The sequence below is a fragment of the Camelina sativa genome, chromosome 11, assembly GCF_030686135.1.
Source record: "Camelina sativa cultivar CO46 ecotype springtype chromosome 11, ASM3068613v1".
Lineage (NCBI taxonomy): Eukaryota > Viridiplantae > Streptophyta > Magnoliopsida > Brassicales > Brassicaceae > Camelina > Camelina sativa.
The window spans coordinates 2769454-2786190 of NC_141890.1; the positions used below are offsets into that span (position 1 = coordinate 2769454).

The 16737-nt window shown below is 34.9% G+C and overlaps 4 protein-coding genes across 53 annotated transcripts; 1 reads left to right on the forward strand and 3 right to left on the reverse strand.

Moving 5' to 3' along the window:
* Positions 1–634: 634 nt before the first annotated feature.
* Positions 635–6996, forward strand: LOC104721309 (beta-amyrin synthase 1-like). Of its 50 annotated transcripts, none has more exons than XM_087475414.1 (28): positions 635–860; positions 1012–1152; positions 1254–1435; positions 1561–1625; positions 1728–1860; positions 1966–2088; positions 2212–2330; positions 2416–2488; positions 2584–2903; positions 2983–3092; positions 3172–3269; positions 3355–3404; positions 3492–3571; positions 3786–3899; positions 4091–4173; positions 4263–4336; positions 4437–4478; positions 4569–4635; positions 4725–4763; positions 4864–4934; positions 5042–5169; positions 5254–5414; positions 5502–5598; positions 5782–5885; positions 6010–6071; positions 6298–6384; positions 6542–6668; positions 6775–6996. In XM_087475414.1, exons 7-10 carry the CDS (start codon positions 2284–2286, stop codon positions 2993–2995), a joined length of 453 nt encoding a protein of 150 aa, XP_087331540.1. In that variant the 5' UTR covers positions 635–860; positions 1012–1152; positions 1254–1435; positions 1561–1625; positions 1728–1860; positions 1966–2088; positions 2212–2283; the 3' UTR covers positions 2996–3092; positions 3172–3269; positions 3355–3404; positions 3492–3571; positions 3786–3899; positions 4091–4173; positions 4263–4336; positions 4437–4478; positions 4569–4635; positions 4725–4763; positions 4864–4934; positions 5042–5169; positions 5254–5414; positions 5502–5598; positions 5782–5885; positions 6010–6071; positions 6298–6384; positions 6542–6668; positions 6775–6996. The 50 variants fall into 50 exon arrangements, with proteins under 50 accessions (XP_087331540.1, XP_087331550.1, XP_087331551.1 ...); XM_087475424.1 differs by having other exon boundaries at positions 6013–6071; XM_087475425.1 differs by having other exon boundaries at positions 4569–4604.
* Positions 6997–7938: 942 nt separating this feature from the next.
* On the reverse strand, positions 7939–8361 carry LOC104727570 (SKP1-like protein 4). The gene has a single exon (XM_010446664.1). It carries the CDS (start codon positions 8359–8361, stop codon positions 7939–7941), a length of 423 nt encoding a protein of 140 aa, XP_010444966.1.
* A 2356-nt stretch (positions 8362–10717) lies between these two features.
* Positions 10718–11338, reverse strand: LOC104721311 (auxin-responsive protein SAUR21-like). The gene has a single exon (XM_010439261.3). It carries the CDS (start codon positions 11241–11243, stop codon positions 10923–10925), a length of 321 nt encoding a protein of 106 aa, XP_010437563.1. The 5' UTR covers positions 11244–11338; the 3' UTR covers positions 10718–10922.
* A 1730-nt stretch (positions 11339–13068) lies between these two features.
* LOC109127194 (auxin-induced protein 15A-like) lies at positions 13069–13815 on the reverse strand. The gene has a single exon (XM_019231686.2). The coding sequence runs from the start codon at positions 13593–13595 to the stop codon at positions 13311–13313; it is 285 nt and encodes a 94-aa protein (XP_019087231.1). The 5' UTR covers positions 13596–13815; the 3' UTR covers positions 13069–13310.
* Positions 13816–16737: the final 2922 nt, after the last annotated feature.

Consider the following 16737-nt stretch of genomic DNA (forward strand, 5'->3'; position numbering starts at 1 on the left):
TCTAATTGTAAAATCTAAACCCTAACATCTCATTTGTGAACTCAAACCGACATATAATTTCGTTCTACTTGTAAAATCTAAACCCTAACCATCTCATTTGTGAACCCAAACCGACATATAATTTCGTTCTAATTGTAAAATCTAAACCTTAACTACCTCATTTGTAAAACCAAACCGACATATAATTTTGTTTTAATTGTAAAATCTAAACTCTACCCACTTCATTTGTAAACCCAAACCGACATATAATTTTGTTCTAATTTTAAAAATCTAAACCAAGCCAATATTTAACTTTTCTTAATTAAAAGTATACAAAATTTGTTTCCTTAATTTGTTTTACTTTTTAATTTATTTTTAATTTATTTTTAAAATGAAATATTAGATGAAAGATTCTTATTGGCTGAGAGAAGAATGGGTAAACCTAAGTATTTTTCATTTCAAAGTGATTTACGGTATACACTTACAATAAAGTTTTGAGATATATAAAATATATATATATATGTATATATAAATAACAACATTAGAACCACCGACAAATAACAAAATTGGGCCAATAAGCCAATGGGCCGTATGTTTGTTTCAATTTTATTTCCCTTTTGCTGACTAGAAGAACGTTTCTATAAATAGAGTGGAGAGTCGCGAGTTGTGTTGGTGTTCACTGCGTAAGAAGAAGTCGGTGAGTTTTTTGAAAGAGGGCAAAGAGTGATCTCGCCGATGGACGACGGCGAAGGCATATCTCATGACGGATGAGTTACAGAGAGAGGGGGTTTCATTCTTCTTAGACCTGCTCTGATGCTCACTCGCGGCCCTGGAGAAATCAATCACCATCGGACCTCTCTCTCTCTCCCTTCCCTCCTTTGGTATGTTTCTTCTTCTTCGATTTCCTTTCAATTCCTCTATCATCGAGTCGACTAACACTCGTAATTAGGGTTTTTGTAATTAGGGTTATTTTGTGTTTCTATTGCGCGAGATGGGATCAATGTGTCACGGAATCGATAATTTTTCCTGCAGGTGGTGTTTTGTTTGTGCGCTCCGGTGAAGATCCCAGTGGAGGAAGAGCTTCTTTTTTAGGGTTAGAGAGAGTAAACCCTTACTTAAGACGACTTCAGGACAGAGCAAAGTCTCAGATCGTACCACCTGAAGCTTTTCAAGGTAATCGGATTTTGTTGTTTTAAGCACAATTACTAGTATGTATTGTTCACGAGATTTATTTTGATGCCTCTAATTAAGTCTGTTTGGTTTTTTCTTTGAAGGTAGCTGCTCATCAAATCAGTCCTTGGAGGAGGAGAACTAGTTCATAGTCGAGCTACCCCCATATTAACTTCTATTGGTCTGTCGACTGTTGCATGCTTCTCTCCATGATGCCAGCTGAGGTCGTGGGCCATAAATATAGATCATACTGATCAACTATGTTAATCTCTTGCTATCCTTACAGGTGAGGTTCTCTCTAGCTATAAGACTAATGTTGAGGTTCTCTCTAGCTATAAGACTAATGTTGTCAAAACTTATGTCTCTAGATCATTTCATTGCTATTAACGAATACTACTTTGTTTGATGTAGAGTGGACAAAGAGGTTTGACTGCTTAAGAGCCCATCCGTGTGTATCCACAGGACACCTAACAGAGGTTTGACAGTATGCTTCCATATAGATATTATTTTTCGCTCAGATCTTTTTAACAATTGCCTTGACTACAGTTCCTTACTGTTTTGTCCCTCACTTTACATAGGAAGACGGTGGATGCCGATTACATATTGAGAGAAAGTTCATTTTGTTCTGTACGGCTCTAAATTACATATGCTTGGAGAAGGTCCTGAGACAACCCCTGCAAATTTCATTTCATACCAGCTGAAGCTCTAAAGGTAATCGATTTTTTTTGGTTTTTAGCACAACTAGTTTTGATTTTTCAGAAGATATTATTTTATGCCTCTAATTCGTCTTTTACTTCTTTCGTTTTTGCTTTGAAGGTACTCATCAAATCAGTCCTCGGAGGAGGAGAATTAGTTCAGAGTTTCCACAGGAGTTACCCCCAAATTAACTTCTATTGGTCTGTCGACTGTTGCATGCTTCTCTCCATGATGCCAGCGTAGGTCCTGGGCCACAAATATAGATCCCCAACAACTATGTTAATTTCTTGTTGTACCTTTACAGGTGAGGTTGTATCCTCTAAATCATTTTGTAGCTATTAACGAATACAACTTTGTTTGATGTAGGGTGGAAACAGAGGTTTGACTACATGGGAGCCCTTCCATTGTATATCCCAGGACACCTCAAGGAGATTTTTGATGCAGAACATCCAAAGGAGATGCTTCGATTTATCTATTGTCAACAGGTGATTAATATTTTCTGGCTCTCTGATATCTTTTTAACAAGTGCCTTGACTAGAGTTCCTTACTGTTTTGTCCCTTAATTTACAGAGCGAAGACGGTTGATGGGGATTACCCATTGAGAGAAAGAGCGTTTCATATCGTACCAGCTGAAGCTTCTAAGGTAATCAAATTTTGTTGTTTTAAGGACAACTAGTTTTGATTTTAGATACTAACTAACATCTACGTATATAAAATATTCCACGTTTTTGTTTGTAGATACTCGGAATCTTTGATTGGTCTGGAACCAGCCCGTTGCTTCTTGAGATCTGGTTGCTACCTTTTTTCCTTCCAATCTACCAAGATATGTTCTTTATATACTTATTTTGGAGATTATACCCTGTAGATCAACTTGAAACTGCTATATACATTTATGTTTGTAGATTTTTATGGGACTCTCTTCACATCTTTGTGGAGCCTTTCCTTGCAAGGTGGCCGTTCAACAAGCTTGTAAGAGAAAGGGCTCTTCGGGTGGCAATGGAACACGTTAATGATGAGGACGCAAATAGCCATTACATTTCCAGAAATGTCTTGAAAAAGTAAGACATTCAGACGACCTTTAAAATATTGTGCATGTATTATGTAAATTAGAAATGACATGCTTAAACTTGTCTGCAGGTTCTGTGCATGATTGCTTGTTGGATTGAGAAACCGAATGGAGATCAGTTTAAGAAACATCTTGCTAGAATTCCGGACTTCATGTGCATAGCTGAAGACCGACTGAAAATGTAGGTTTTAATTGATTAAAATAAGATAGTTAAGTTTACGTTAGTTGATAACATTTCTAAGGATTTCAAACTTTTGCAGAGCTTTAAAAGTCAACTTTGGGAGACAGGGTTTTCGATTCAAGCTTTACTTGCTAGTGGTCTTTGTCTCTCTCTCTCTCTCTCAGTTCAATTGCATCGGTAGCTTTTTTTAATCTCTTCGCTCTGTTATTCTTCTTCTTCTTCTTAACTCTTTGCTGATTTTTGTTTCTTCCTCTCTTTGCAGGTTTGTTTTAGAAGCAATTCCGACTTGTGGATTTCTTCTTCTAGGGTTTGGTCTCTCTCTCTCTCAATTCATTTCCCCATCTAATCTTTACTCTTTGCTCTGTTATTCCCTAAGTAAGGTTTCTTCGTCTCTTGCAGGTTTGTTTTGAAAGCAAAGTCTATGATCCGATCATCATCGCTCGCTCCCACACTGCTTCTGAATCTTCACTCCTCCTAGGGTTTGTTCTCTCTTTTTTTTTTTCCTGAAATTTTGCCACTCGTTTCCTCCTCTGCTTCTGAATTTTCACTTTGGGTTTCTAAAATTGAATTACTTGTTGTTTTTGTTTTGTTGATTTGAATTTTGTGGATTATGCTATGATTGGATCTGTGATTTGCTTTGATTGATCGTTGTCAAGCTTTGAATGGATGGTAACTTCTGTGTGTTTTTTTCAGGAATGGGATCATTGTCTCTTGTTGCTTGCATTAGTAGTGATGCTAAAGATGGAATTGTCTATTATCATATAATTTGATAATGATGCAGCAGAGGACCGAGAGAGAGATGTTCATGTAAGTCTTTTTTTTTTTCTTTTTTTTTTTTTATTTTAAATATACTCTTTACCAATCTAGTATAACAATACTTCATCTACATGTACTGTGTAGGGTAGGTAGTAATCTTAATACGACTCTAGAAGGTTTCATTAGTTTCTGAATTTGTTGGAAACAAAGTTACATGTTCACTTCTTAATTTTCACTTTCAGGTTAAAATATGGCTTGGAGACAACGCAGCAGGTCGCGCGTTCTCTCTTGATTCCTAGTTTGCAGAATGCTAACTGTCACTAAGGTTTGTTCAATTTTGACACCCACAACCTTTTTTACGTGAATGATTCTCACATTGGTTACAAAAGATTTTGCTCATTTTTTTTCATTTAGATCCCAAATCATGAGAGGCTATAAAGATTTCTTTACCTCCAGAAGCTTCTTATCGACAACAGTCTTCCTGATATGTATGCCACAACTCATCTTCTGTCTCATCATTGATTCAATTTTACTTGCTTTTGATATGTTCGTTTGTAACATAACTCTGCTTTTGTTTTGTCTTTGCAGGTCGTCTCAGTCTGATTTTGGAAACCAATTATTTGTTTTAAGGTGCAGAGCATACTTCAGATCTTTTGATTGAAACTTTATCTTAATATATGTCTTGTGAATAATGTTTTCTGATGATGATTTCAACTGCAGGTTTCTGCTTATGGAGCGACGTGGTTCTGGCGAAAGGTACATTTGATCATTATAAAATGATGACAAAGTAACGTCTCCTCTCTTATCTTCGAATAAATTTACTTACTTTCGATATTTTTGTTTGTGACATTACTCTGCTTTGTTTTGTCTTTGCAGGTCTCAGTCTGATTTTGGAAACCAATTATTTGTTTTAAGGTGCTGCATACTTCAGATCTTTGATAGAAACTCTATTTTAAGACATGTCTTGTGAATTAATATGTTTTTAAGTATTCTGATGATGATTTTCGTTTTGCAGCTTGCTTATGGCCTGACGTGGTTACATATGGGGAAGAGTACATTATTTAATCATTACACCATGATGACAAGGTAATAATAATACGCTACATATTTTTTTAATCTTTTCTCACTGTTAATATCTTGGAGACAACACAGCATATCTCTACTTACTATGTTCCTTCCCTCTCGATGTCTAGCTGATTTCATCATCAAAGAGAGTGCCTCTTCTCACACCTGTTTGCGGAACAGCTTCTGTTGGCAAGTCCACTAATAGCTAGTGGCTACACAACTTGGTCAGAGACTAAACTTGCCAAACGTCTTACAGGTAACTATTCTTAATCTGTTCATTGCATTCTCATTTGTTTGTGATTTTTTGAAAAATTACAGTATGTGCTCTTTTGTTTCACAGACGGGCATGGCATATGAGCTTCGTCGAACAGAAACTGAGTACGTTTTTTCTCCTTTTTAATGATGGACATGCTATGAGGAAGATATATCCAAGCATGTCGAGTTCCCTTTGGAGTTGGACTTTGCTTCCCTTACATGAGCAATAGTAACCAAGATTCCCAAGTAAGTGACCAGCTTTTGGTTCCATAAAATCATCTTGAGATTTTCATGTCTTAACATCCTAACTGGTTATCGTTTTGCTTCTCCAAGTTTCTACAAAATACCATCTTTCTGCCATTGTGGAGCATCTTGGGAATATATATACCATCTTTTGCTCATTACTCCTTTTATGCGAGGTCAGCATAAGGTAATATGATATAACAGTTTTATTTGATTTATGAGTTATATTATTCACAATACTGAAATCTGGATTTTGTTCCTCAGATGATTGATGGGCTAAAATTGCTCGTGACACTTGTTTTTGATTCCCGGTTTCATTTCTTGTTCTGCAGTTTTACTTGACATTATCTTCCTCAACTCTGTTTTCCAGGGCAGTCTGGTGCCAAAGAAGTCAACTTTCCCTTCTGGTACTAAAGCGCCTGCGGATCATGTTCACAGCAAGGGCCTTAAGCTCTGGATTTACTCAGATGCCGGGTAAACTATTTTTTCCTATGCTTCTAGAATAATTTCAGAGGTTAGAGGAATGAATTGTACACTTTTCCTGGTGCTTTGAACATGTATACACATTCTCCTTCTAATTGTGTTGGTTTACTTGCAGCAGCACCATTCCAGGTTCTTTAGGCCATGAGGAGCATGGTGCCAAATACCTTTACAGAATGGGTACGTTAGATTTCATTCTTGTTTTCTCACATTCTTTTTCATCTCATAAAATGGTCACTGACCTGATTTTCAGACAGTGAGTATAAGTTACAATACTTGGTGGACCAGAACGTGATTGTTTTTAGCTTTGATACATGATTGTTTAGTTTGTACTTTGTACTCCAACTGTCTTTTTATATCCATTTCTGATGATTCTGTTTTTGGCTAACTATGTTTCTTCATCAAGGTTGGGAGTGCACTTTCGGATCCATATCTTCCATCTGCAGCTGCATTGAATGGTTTAGCTGGGCCACTCCATGGTTAGGTTAATCAGGTAACCCCTCTTATTTATCTCCTGAATGATTCTTCTATTGTTCTAAACTACCAGTTAGAGTTACAAAAATTGGCTCTTATAAACTGCTAAACTTATGATATTCAACTAATAATTTTGAAATCGTAGTCTATTTTTCTTTTGCATGGTCTTGTTGTAGGAAGGTCTGCTGCTGTGGATCAGATCAGTTGTCACAATTGCCAAAAATGTGTTTTGAAAGCAAGTTTGTTTTCTGATCATCGCTCCCCTGGCCTCTGAATTCATACTAGTGGAATTTTTCATCTAGGGTTCGGTCTCTCTCTCTCAGTTGCTTTTTATTATGTTCATACCTCTGTGCTCTGTTATACTTCTTAAATAATGCGTCCGTAAGTAAGTTTCTTCTTTGTTTTGCAGGTTGTTTTACATATGCTTGGAGAAGGTCCTGAGACAATCCACCCTTACAAATTTCATATCGTACTAGGAGCAATACTTGGGTTCACTCCTACGAGTGAACCTTTTCATTCACCCCTTTATAAAATAAGGAAATAAAATTTGTATATATTATTATAAAATTAAAAACTTAAACTGTTCTTTAATAAATCCAAACTGATATATAATTTTGTTCTACTTGTAAAATCTAAACTCTAACCATCTCATTTGTGAACCCAAACCGACATATAATTTCGTTTTAATTGTAAATTCTAAATCCTAACCATCTCATCTGTGAATCCAAACCGACATATAATTTTGTTTTAATTGTAAAATCTAAACCCTAACCATCTCATTTGTGAATCCAAACCGACATATAATTTCGTTCTAATTGTAAAATTTAAACCCTAACATCTCATTTGTGAACCCAAACCGACATATAATTTCGTTCTACTTGTAAAATCTAAACCCTAATCATCTCATTTGTGAACTCAAACCGACATATAATTTTGTTCTAATTGTAAAATCTAAACCCTAACCACTTTATTTGTAAAACCAAACCGACATATAATTTCATTTTAATTGTAAAATCTAAATTCTAACCACTTTATTTGTAAATCCAAACCGACATATAATTTTGTTTTAATTTTAAAAATCTAAACCAAGCTAATATTTAACTTTTTTAATTAAAAATATACATAATTTGTTTCCTTAATTTATTTTTCTGTTTAATTTAATTTTGATTTATTTTTTAAATGAAATATTAGATGAAAGAACCTAAGTATTTTTCTCGTACTAGCTGAAGCTCTAAAGGTAATCGAATTTTATGTTTAGGCAGAACTAGTATTGAGTTTTCTGAAGAGTTATGCCTCTAATTAGTCTTTACTTTTTTTGGTTTTGCTGTGAAGGTTATCAAATTAGTCGTTAGAGTTAAGAGTCTCAACCGGAGTTACCCCCATTTTATTGTTATTAACGAATGCTACTTTGTTTAATGTAGAGTGGAAACAGAGGTTTGACTGCATGGGAGCCCGTCCGTGTATGTCACGGGACACCTCAAGGAGGTATTTGATGCTGAACATCGAACGGAGATGCTTCGATACATCGAAAGGGTGAACATATAAGACTAACGTCCCAGAAAAGTATTGGCACTTAATAAAATTTACAACCCATGAATTCATCTAATGTAGAGTGATAATGGAGGTGTGGCTTCAGCGCCGTCAGCCTCATGATCGAGGGCTTGGCTGAGGTTATTGAGTACTGTAAGAAACACGTTGAGGCCGCGAGGATGAGATCAAAGAGTGTAGGCTGATCGACTTTGACGAATTCGGTATCCCAAGTCTTAAGCTTATCGTTCTCAGTGGACCCACAAAAAATCCTTGTCAGCAGCGGCCTCAACATGCTCTTACAGTACTTAATAACCTTGGCTAAGGTGGCTGGCTCCGGTGACATTAGGAAGCAGGGTTCCGTTACTGGCGCAGTCGTCCACGCTGGCTGGGACTCAACATCAACGGCTTCGTCTACCTCGAAGGATTCACCGTCGGAGCTCTTGAGGATGATCTTGTTGGACGCCATAGTCGTAGCAAACAAAGGAGAGAAACTGAGTTTGATTTTGAAGAAGAGAATAAACGTAAAATGGAAATATATCGACAGAAATTAGTATACTAATATGCTGTTTTACATTTACATCCTAAAATATAGCAACACAATAAACTACATTGAAAGAATGTGTTTAAACTGCTAAGATCTCTCATAAAATTGAAATCCAATATACAACCTTTCTATAATACATTTTTACATATAGAAAATGGAAATGTACATTTCATTCAAAACAAATCGAATATGTTTACATTATATATACTAAATTTAAGAATTTGAATTTTGAAGTATTCATCTACCTAATTTCAGGGTTTTTTTTTTCTTTAGGAAGTGTATTGAAATCATGATTTTAGAGGATTTTATGGGATTTAGAAAATTTGGAATTTTGATAGATTTTAGGAAAATTAATATGATTTATGATAAAAATTTTTCAAATCCCACCTAAAACCATGAGATTTAGATTTCTGTATTTTTAACTAAACAAATCATCTCAAATCCTTCCGAATTCCTAAAACTTATTAAAATACAAATCCACAAACTGTTTTGAATAATAGTGGATTTTAAAGTAGATTTTTAAATTATCAGTTTAATAATAGTGGATTTTAATGAACTTTTTAAAATCTATGATTGAATAACATAAGATTTGTAAATTTTACACAAATCACTTAAAATGTCAAGTTAAATAAATTTAAAGTTATTTGCTCTGCAATTTTTGGTATTTAAGATTCTATTAGTTGTTTATTTCCTATTCTAGTGGATTATTTTTTAATTGTCACCAAAATTTGAATAAACCTCTGATTGTTTTTTCAATTATAAGGCTCAATATAAAGTTTATTTTTAATTTAATTTATGTAATTCCACGGAACTTCATACTCAGTACATGTTACGTCACAACATTCTTCCCCCAGCGTCGCATCGCAGCAGAAAGTGGACATTCAAGTTTTGTTGCATTACTCTTCTGCGAAAGCTTAGTTCTCGCATGAGGATGTTAGTCACAGTAAGTTAATTATTGTATGGTAAAGCTGTTAATCTTCCAAAAAAAAAAAAAAAAAAAAAAAAGACTTTGTATTTATTCGTTTTCGCATGAATATATATACATAATAATAAATGAGTCTTGTAAGTTGTAAGGTATTCAAGAAACTCTTATTAATATGCAATGCTTACACACTTAAAGATTTTTCCTATATGAGTGATTACTCTAACAACCTAACCTGACGGCTTATGGAAATTGCTACTTTTGGTTTTTAGAATCAATTTTTAGAGGCATCTCTCCAAAAGATTCACAGATATATAATATTCCCCTTAAGAACAATGAAAGGGAGGAAAATTCTATTTTAGTTTTCCTTTATGACATTTCCTATGTTTTTGCAGCGGAGTTCATTGTGAAATTAAAGAATGGTCATGTGAAATCCATGACGTGACCACATGATAATTCAGGTCCAATTATTTTATAGATGATATAAGCATTGTTGTAAAGGAAATTATTACAACTATTCTATTGGTTCATGATTCAAGCAGTCTGAGAATTTATAGTTTACAGGAGCACACAGAAGTAGTTTCTTTTTCTAATTATTTTAGGCGGTTTCATTGGATTCTCAATTCGTCTAATTTGTATATTTATATAACTATTTTCTTCTCCAACAACGTTTAATTATATAACTTGAGATATAGACAAAATAGAGCTCCCCAGATGTTAATAAAACAAACACAAAAACAATCAATTGATATGGGAGATATATAGTATATCACTACAGACTACAGAGTACAGAGTTATGTTATATAGGCTAGCTAAATTTAAGATGAAATTTATCAGTAACAAAATTTGCAAGTGATTTGCGGTATACTTAGTTACCTACAATAAAGTGTTGAGATAAATAAAATACATATAGTCACAAATTTATCGTAATTGATTTCTGATAAAGTTGCTATTGAAACAACTCAAACAAGTCGTATACGAACTCGTGATTTAGTCCATCTCGTTTCCATACCAAAAAAAAAAAAAGGTCGTATAATATAGTACTCTCAATATAAGTTACTGACGCCATCTGTTTGTATTGAATTATTGAGGTATGAGTTGATTAAAGTATGTACTATCAATATAAAACAATTACATGTACTCCATAATAATCAACCAATGAATATAAGTTATTTTGGCTTTGGTCTTCGATCCAGCTAACAGAATTAACATCATAAGTGTTAACGAAGTTGAATGTATATCATAAAATACTCCAGTCGTGTTATGAAAGTTATAATTATTGGTTTTAGATAGGCAGCCCCGGAAATTAGCATCTTCTTTGGTTTGAATGCTTACACAATTTCTTGTCTTAAATAGTTTTTGGTTAAACAATGACATTAATCTTTTATTTAAAAAATTGTGAAAGGGTCAAAATATTATTAGCTAAAACATAGAGATGTATCAGTTCTTCTTATCCTCCATGATTTAAAAAGATACATGGGAAGAAACAGGATGAAAAGATACATTCTCAATCTCAAGATTTCTATAAATACAATTCTCCTAAACCGGATCCAACTTTTTCTTATTGTAACCGAGAAGCGATGAGATCAAGAAACACTTCCTCTCTACATGGAATGGTCAAGCCTCCCATTGGATGATTGAATCCAAACTCTTCCTCTGCTCGACTAAGGAACTCTCTAAAGGAAGGATGATTCAGAAACGATATTGGAACCACGAATCTCCTCTTCTCCATCTCAATCTGTTCTCCTACGTAAACTGCTACGTGTCCTTTAGGAACATGATCCGATGATGATGATGATGATGTTCGGTTTTTGTTCGCCAATGAGTTTAGTTTCAATATCTGCTTTGTTGCATTTGAAATCGCAAAACGGCTCAGACCCATCTTTCTTTTTTGCTTTCGATAAAAGTTTTTTTTTCTTTTTTTTTTTTTTCTTTGTTCACCACAATGTTTGAGAGACTTTGAGATGAGGAAAGGTGGTGACGATTGCCTCTATTTATAATAATGGAAATCTTTTAAAATACTTTTCAATGATTTAAGAGCATTTAATAGGTTTTTTGTTTTTATTTTGTTTTCTCGTGTAAGTTGTTTGACTTATATCATCTTCTCACATGGCTTAACTCATCCATCAAGTTCTCCAACAAAAAGTTCTCTGTTCTTACTGATATAAAAATAATAAAACTAAGTTGAAAATTCAAGATATCATTATAAATACTGCTTTTTGAATATTACATTAAGAAAAGTTCTGACTCATTTTTTCTTCAACATAGAAATATGTGCTTTTTCCAGAGATAATAGGGGTAACAAGTGGCCAAAGAACTTAGAAAGAAGATAGATCATATGGCAACTTGGCACATTGGATGATATTACAATGAACATGATGCAAAAATTCAGGATACATGTAGCCATATCTGATATTTCAGATTTGAATATATATAATAAATGCTCAATTTGGTTAATCATTGGATTGGTTTCGTCTGATCGCTGCGAATCTTCTGATCAGTAGCAAATCATTACCGCCGCATATATCTTCAATCTGTTGAAAATTTGATCGTTGATTTGTTGAGTCGTATCTATCAGCCAAATTTCAGTCCCTAATCACATGGATGCTTCTTGGAAATTACTCTTAATTTTCTAGTTGGAGACTCCACATTTGGTATCTTTGAAATAATGACAATATTCGGTGTGTCTTCATAGACGTTCTCTTTCATTTTTAGTATATGTGCTTTTATCAAAGAAATTACTATTGTTTTGTAGCATGTATGCCTTTTCGAGATGAATATCAAACATGAATAGTTATAGCTAATTATTTGTTATCTATGTTGGTAGAAATCTCTTTTACGTATCGCATCTATCTAGAACATGTAAGAATTTAATTCATCATAATTTACACTAAAACATTGTTGTTGTCTTGATATGATCTGAATCTTGTCAAATCTTCGGGATGTTCTACAGGGCTGTTGTGATCTTTTTGTTGAAATGTCATTCTTTATAACTTCTTTTTAATACACGATGCAACTGCCATGATCCTAAATAGTAAATACCATATCCACTCAAACTAAAAGTATTTGCAAATCATATACGTCTATATGATATCAACATGATACAGAAGTTAAAGCATCACAATCAGCCGAAAAATAAAATTATGATGAAGATATATACCTATCATTTCTCCAGAACATGGCCAGTACATTTGGTTCAAAAGCTTTATGGTATATTATGCTTAAAAAATTGGTTCGGATCCTTTATCTATAAAATGTTGATGGCTTTTCAAAATAAAAAAAAATTGTTTGTTACAGTTGTGATTTTTTTTTTTTTTTTTTTTTTTTTGCGTCAGAATTATTAAGTAATCTGATATATAGTTCTGTCGAAACGGAAAATGAAATTGTTGTGGTCCAGTACAAAGGCTTCAATTGCATATGCTGCTCTGAGTAGTCCCTCGTATTCCCATAACCATCAATAATCTAATAGTATGATCAGGCCAGGTCTATGTGTTTACTTCTATAATTAATTCGCAATGAGTAGCGTCCGTAGTTAATTTAGTTAAAGACAATTTGAATGAGTCATAACAACTTAATGTAATTAAACTAACGTACGTATTCAAATAGCCACGTAACGACTATAAAAAATGTGAATGATCTTTTCATGACAGAGTGATTAGGTCAGGCTTATATGTAATTATTGATTAATTCTTCGTACAAATCATCAATCATCGTGATGAATATTTTCGAATAAATTTATAATCTTCAAAAACATGAAAGTTTTTCTCATCAATGTTTTCTGGAAGTACATAAGAGTATAACCTGACTTGACTGGTTACACATTAACGTATTTACATGCTGATTAACAATCTGTTCTCCTTTGTAGAAGAAATAAACAAAGGGAACAACCAAAAAAGGAAAATTTCTATAAAAGAATTTGGGCTATCGATCCCAAAAAAAGAAAGATGTCTTAAGTTGAAACAATACAACCATGAGAATTTAAAAGACCAACAAAGGTTTCTTCTCTGCAAGGAATCGTTAATCCACCTATTGGATGATTGAAACCAAACTCTTCCTCTGCTCGACTAAGCAAACCTTGAAACGAAGGATGGTTCAAATACGAGATAGGAACCACGAACCTCTTCTTGTTCTCCATCTCTTCTCCGACGTAAACGGCAACATGTCCTTTTGGGACTCGATTTTGCTGTTTTTGGGACTGTTTAGAGTTGATAACACGCGACAATCTAATAGCCATCTCTGAAAGCAAGAGTTATATAGATAGATCTACAGAGATACTCTGTTTTTTTATGAAACGAGAGAAAGATTGATGCTTTTCTGTGGAGTTTATGTTTCAGTTGTTGTTGTCGTTGTTATATATAGAGTTCTTTATAGGTAAGGAACCAAATTTCAAAGTTATATGTTTTAATGATAATACAGATTTTATTGGATTTAAATATTAGGAGTTTGCAGGGTTTCACATGGTATTCTTTTTTCTTATAAAAAACTAGGGTTTACCTAGAAAAAGCATCAAGCTGATTCTGATTTCTGGATGACTTAAGAATGAATATAATCAGATAGTGGACCCACCGCTGTTGCAGGACTCACATGCACTCTCTGTCACTTATTAAAATCTCTGGCCATTACATGCAAACCAGTTTGGTCCTATTGATTATGATGAATAGACAACAGAAACAAGTGTCCTTATTGATGAAAATAGACATTTTTTGACAAGTCTATTGTTGGCTCTTGAAGATGGTGGCTTTTTAGTCTATTTGTGTTGCCCTATAGCCCACTTAAGAGGACCCTTTTGTATCTTAAATAAAATTGACTTTATCAAACTTTGTATTATTAAATCTTTGCTACTAAGCTTGGAGTCATGAAAATGAGAACCATTGAACATGCATGGTTTCTTTGGGTTCTTATAATGTTGAATCAAGTTGAAGAGAGCATTTTTTAGGTAGAAGTTTAATACTATTATGAGTTTTTAGGCTCAACTCAACAAATCCACATAAACTAGTTAAAATTGTTATAATTAGCATGTATATATATATATATATATATATATAAATTAGGGGCAATTACAGTTATTGAAAAAATGGTCACGTGTTTCATTTCCATTATTATGATCACAATTATATCTTCCTAATAACGGAGAGTAACATGAGCCTTGACAATCTAATTATGCAATAATTTAGATATGATTTAATTCATTTATTATGACAAGTTTCACTATATAATTAAATTCAGCAGTACTGTTTCAATCATTTTCAATATTTATCTGAAGAAATATGTCTTCTTTTGATTTATTAACGGTTATATCATACTAGTGTTATTCATCACTTACAACCCATTTTAGTTTCTTCAGAATGCATGTGATCCACCATTCCTTAAAATACTTTAAATCCCTTGAAGAAGTCTTATATATTTTATTTTTTCTTTTGAGATACTATATTTATAATGTAAGTCAGAGAGCTGGGTATTCAAAATACAAAAAAAAATAAAATAAAACTCATAATAGAGATTCCATATTATGTGAAATTTTTATCTTTTTATTACAAAATGTTTTTCTACACGTACGGTACTATTATAGAGATAGTATTGTTAGGGTAGATATAGGGATTTATGTATATCGCTTATGATTTGGTATATATTTGGCATTATCATGTAACATACACTATATATATTGAGATAATACAATACCTCCAACTCACGGAGATTCATCAACTTACATGGTAATAGAGCTTTGTTAAAAACTTGATCCTTGTTTCTCCGTCTAGCTCTTTTGCTTTTGTCTCTCTTTCTCCTTTCAGTTCTTCTTTTTCGTATTTCTCTTTATTTTCTCAACCATGTCGGGACCGTTAGCTACCGCGACCGCTCCCAAAAATGACAAGCCTTATGGCATCGCCCAGATCCGGGCTTACGTACTGATTCAGCTTGATCTCAAGAAACTGAACTATGATGTTTGGCGTGAGATCTTTGAGACTCACTGCAGCAGTTTCGGTGTTTTCGGACACCTTAACGGATCCTCTGCCCGTCCCCCGACGATGAGAAGTAGTGGAAAGAACGAGACGATCTCGTGAAGATGTGGATCTACGGCACCGTGTCAGAGCAGCTTCTCCACACCATTCTCAAAGCCAAGTCCACCGCTCGTGATCTCTGGCTCACTCTTGAAACCTTGTTTCGTGGCAACAAAGAAGTTCAATCAATTCAGTATGATAATGAGCTTCGTACTCTTGTGATTGGTGACATGTCTGTCACTGATTATACACACAAGTTGAAGACGCTGGTTGATCTGCTCGCCAACGTTGATGCACCGGTATATGATCGTGCTTTGGTCATGCATATGTTGAACGGCTTGTCTGCAAAGTTCGATAGCATCATTAATGTGATCCAACATCACACTCCGTTTCCAACTTTCATCAAGGCCCGCTCGATGCTTATCATGGAGGAGAAGAGACTCACCAAGCAGACCCCTACGACACATGCACACAACACTGACTCATCGTCTCAGAGTGTCTTGTACACACATTCAGATCAACATCAACAGCGTCCAGAACACCAGAACAATAACAACAACTCTGGCCGCAACGCTTACAACAAATCTCGTGGTCGTGGAGGCCGTGGTAACAGAGGTCGTGGTCGCTACAACACCAACAATTGTCACAACAATTCGTATGCGGCATCACCATGGTCTTATCCTCAGGCTCCATGGATGTACCCTACCTCGTTCAACACGCCACCTGGGTTTCCAACGTCGTACTACACACCTCCGATGCATCCCTCCTCTGCTCCATCTGTTTCTTTTCCACAACGCCAGCAAGGAGAGGCTCACTATACTCACGGCGTACAACAATTTCCCACCATGAGTGTTGCACAACTTTTTGCATACACGGCTCTCCCTCAAGCATTTAGCACTATGAACCTTCAGGATCCGACTACCAATCCATGGGTGATGGATACGGGTGCAACGAATCATGTTACAGCTGAGCCAGGTACGCTACGTTCTCTTTTTAATATGACCACTATTCCTTCTATTACTGTTGGCAACGGTTCCTCAGCCCTTATCACAAACAATGGACAAACAACTATTCCCACCATCACCAAACCACTTCACTTAAACCGTGTCCTTGTGTGCCCTAAAATTGTCCGCAACCTGATATATGTTCGTCAGTTCGTTACTGATAACAAGTGTACTGTTGAGTTTGACCCATTTGGTTTCTGTATCAAGGATTTGCAGACTCGGACAAGGCTGCTCCAGTGTAACAGTGCAGGTCTTCTCTACACCATCACGCCGTCTGTCGCATCACCCTCCGCCTTCTCGTTGACCGCTTCCTCCTCTACTCTGTGGCACCGGCGTCTTGGTCACCCCGCTATCAACACATTGCAGTTTTTAAATT